Genomic DNA, 3,134 nt, shown 5'->3' with positions numbered 1-3,134 from the left:
CGTCCTCGTCGTCTGCGCCGTCCAGCAGCAGCTCTGCGCCGTCTTCGTCGTCTGCGCCGTCCAGCAGCAGCTCTGCGCCGTCCTCGTCGTCTGCACCGTCCAGCAGCAGCTCTGCGCCGTCTTCGTCGTCTGCGCCGTCCAGCAGCAGCTCTGCGCCGTCCTCGTCGTCTGCGCCGTCCAGCAGCAGCTCTGCGCCGTCTTCGTCGTCTGCGCCGTCTTCGTCGTCTGCGCCGTCCAGCAGCAGCTCTGCGCCGTCCTCGTCGTCTGCACCGTCCAGCAGCAGCTCTGCGCCGTCCTCGTCGTCTGCACCGTCCAGCAGCAGCTCCGCGCCGTCCTCGTCGTCTGCACCGTCCAGCAGCAGCTCTGCGCCGTCCTCGTCGTCTGCGCCGTCCAGCAGCAGCTCCGCGCCGTCTTCGTCGTCTGCGCCGTCCAGCAGCAGCTCTGCGCCGTCTTCGTCGTCTGCGCCGTCCAGCAGCAGCTCTGCGCCGTCCTCGTCGTCTGCACCGTCCAGCAGCAGCTCTGCGCCGTCCTCGTCGTCTGCGCCGTCCAGCAGCAGCTCCGCGCCGTCCTCGTCGTCTGCACCGTCCAGCAGCAGCTCTGCGCCGTCCTCGTCGTCTGCGCCGTCCAGCAGCAGCTCCGCGCCGTCTTCGTCGTCTGCGCCGTCCAGCAGCAGCTCTGCGCCGTCTTCGTCGTCTGCGCCGTCCAGCAGCAGCTCTGCGCCGTCCTCGTCGTCTGCACCGTCCAGCAGCAGCTCTGCGCCGTCCTCGTCGTCTGCGCCGTCCAGCAGCAGCTCCGCGCCGTCCTCGTCGTCTGCACCGTCCAGCAGCAGCTCTGCGCCGTCCAGCAGCAGCTCTGCGCCGTCCTCGTCGTCTGCGCCGTCCAGCAGCAGCTCTGCGCCGTCCTCGTCGTCTGCACCGTCCAGCAGCAGCTCTGCGCCGTCCTCGTCGTCTGCGCCGTCCTCGTCGTCTGCACCGTCCAGCAGCAGCTCTGCGCCGTCCTCGTCGTCTGCGCCGTCCAGCAGCAGCTCCGCGCCGTCTTCGTCGTCTGCGCCGTCCAGCAGCAGCTCCGCGCCGTCCTCGTCGTCTGCGCCGTCCAGCAGCAGCTCTGCGCCGTCCTCGTCGTCTGCGCCGTCCAGCAGCAGCTCCGCGCCGTCCTCGTCGTCTGCACCGTCCAGCAGCAGCTCTGCGCCGTCTTCGTCGTCTGCGCCGTCCAGCAGCAGCTCTGCGCCGTCCTCGTCGTCTGCACCGTCCAGCAGCAGCTCTGCGCCGTCCTCGTCGTCTGCGCCGTCCAGCAGCAGCTCCGCGCCGTCCTCGTCGTCTGCGCCGTCCAGCAGCAGCTCCGCGCCGTCTTCGTCGTCTGCGCCGTCCAGCAGCAGCTCCGCGCCGTCCTCGTCGTCTGCGCCGTCCAGCAGCAGCTCTGCGCCGTCTTCGTCGTCCGCGCCGTCCAGCAGCAGCTCTGCGCCGTCCTCGTCGTCTGCGCCGTCCAGCAGCAGCTCCGCGCCGTCCTCGTCGTCTGCACCGTCCAGCAGCAGCTCTGCGCCGTCCTCGTCGTCTGCACCGTCCAGCAGCAGCTCTGCGCCGTCCTCGTCGTCTGCACCGTCCAGCAGCAGCTCTGCGCCGTCCTCGTCGTCTGCGCCGTCCAGCAGCAGCTCCGCGCCGTCCTCGTCGTCTGCGCCGTCCAGCAGCAGCTCCGCGCCGTCCTCGTCGTCTGCGCCGTCCAGCAGCAGCTCTGCGCCGTCCTCGTCGTCTGCGCCGTCCAGCAGCAGCTCCGCGCCGTCCTCGTCGTCTGCACCGTCCAGCAGCAGCTCTGCGCCGTCCTCGTCGTCTGCGCCGTCCAGCAGCAGCTCCGCGCCATCCTCGTCGTCCGCGCCGTCCAGCAGCAGCTCCGCGCCGTCCTCGTCGTCCGCGCCGTCCAGCAGCAGCTCTGCGCCGTCCTCGTCGTCTGCGCCGTCCAGCAGCAGCTCTGCGCCGTCCTCGTCGTCCGCGCCGTCCAGCAGCAGCTCTGCGCCGTCCTCGTCGTCTGCGCCGTCCAGCAGCAGCTCCGCGCCGTCCTCGTCGTCCGCGCCGTCCAGCAGCAGCTCTGCGCCGTCCTCGTCGTCCGCGCCGTCCAGCAGCAGCTCCGCGCCATCCTCCTCGTCCGCGCCGTCCAGCAGCAGCTCCGCGCCGTCTTCGTCGTCCGCGCCGTCCAGCAGCAGCTCTGCGCCGTCCTCGTCGTCTGCGCCGTCCAGCAGCAGCTCTGCGCCGTCCTCGTCGTCTGCGCCGTCCAGCAGCAGCTCCGCGCCGTCCTCGTCGTCCGCGCCGTCCTCGTCGTCTGCGCCGTCCAGCAGCAGCTCTGCGCCGTCCTCGTCGTCCGCGCCGTCCAGCAGCAGCTCTGCGCCGTCCTCGTCGTCTGCGCCGTCCAGCAGCAGCTCCGCGCCGTCCTCGTCGTCCGCGCCGTCCAGCAGCAGCTCTGCGCCGTCCTCGTCGTCCGCGCCGTCCAGCAGCAGCTCTGCGCCGTCCTCGTCGTCTGCGCCGTCCAGCAGCAGCTCTGCGCCGTCCTCGTCGTCCGCGCCGTCCAGCAGCAGCTCTGCGCCGTCCTCGTCGTCCGCGCCGTCCAGCAGCAGCTCTGCGCCGTCCTCGTCGTCCGCGCCGTCCAGCAGCAGCTCTGCGTCGTCCTCGTCGTCTGCGCCGTCCAGCAGCAGCTCTGCGCCGTCCTCGTCGTCCGCGCCGTCCAGCAGCAGCTCTGCGCCGTCCTCGTCGTCCGCGCCGTCCAGCAGCAGCTCTGCGCCGTCCTCGTCGTCTGCGCCGTCCAGCAGCAGCTCTGCGTCGTCCTCGTCGTCCGCGCCGTCCAGCAGCAGCTCTGCGCCGTCCTCGTCGTCCGCGCCGTCCAGCAGCAGCTCTGCGCCGTCCTCGTCGTCTGCGCCGTCCAGCAGCAGCTCTGCGCCGTCCTCGTCGTCCGCGCCGTCCAGCAGCAGCTCTGCGCCGTCCTCGTCGTCTGCGCCGTCCAGCAGCAGCTCTGCGTCGTCCTCGTCGTCTGCGCCGTCCAGCAGCAGCTCTGCGCCGTCCTCGTCGTCCGCGCCGTCCAGCAGCAGCTCTGCGCCGTCCTCGTCGTCTGCGCCGTCCAGCAGCAGCTCCGCGCCGTCCTCGTCGTCCGCG

General features: G+C 72.1%; 1 protein-coding gene across 1 annotated transcript; it reads left to right on the top strand.

Moving 5' to 3' along the window:
• Nucleotides 1–3,134, top strand: LmxM_34_0540d_1 (uncharacterized protein; the record flags this gene model as incomplete). Its single annotated transcript, XM_003886460.2, has 1 exon — nucleotides 1–3,134. A coding segment is annotated over one exon (3,134 nt), but the record flags the coding sequence as incomplete, so codon positions are not given.

The sequence above is a fragment of the Leishmania mexicana genome, contig 74 (assembly GCF_000234665.1).
Source record: "Leishmania mexicana MHOM/GT/2001/U1103 WGS CADB00000000 data, contig 74, whole genome shotgun sequence".
Taxonomy (NCBI): Eukaryota; Euglenozoa; class Kinetoplastea; order Trypanosomatida; family Trypanosomatidae; genus Leishmania; species Leishmania mexicana.
This window is presented reverse-complemented; position numbering and strand designations above follow the sequence as displayed.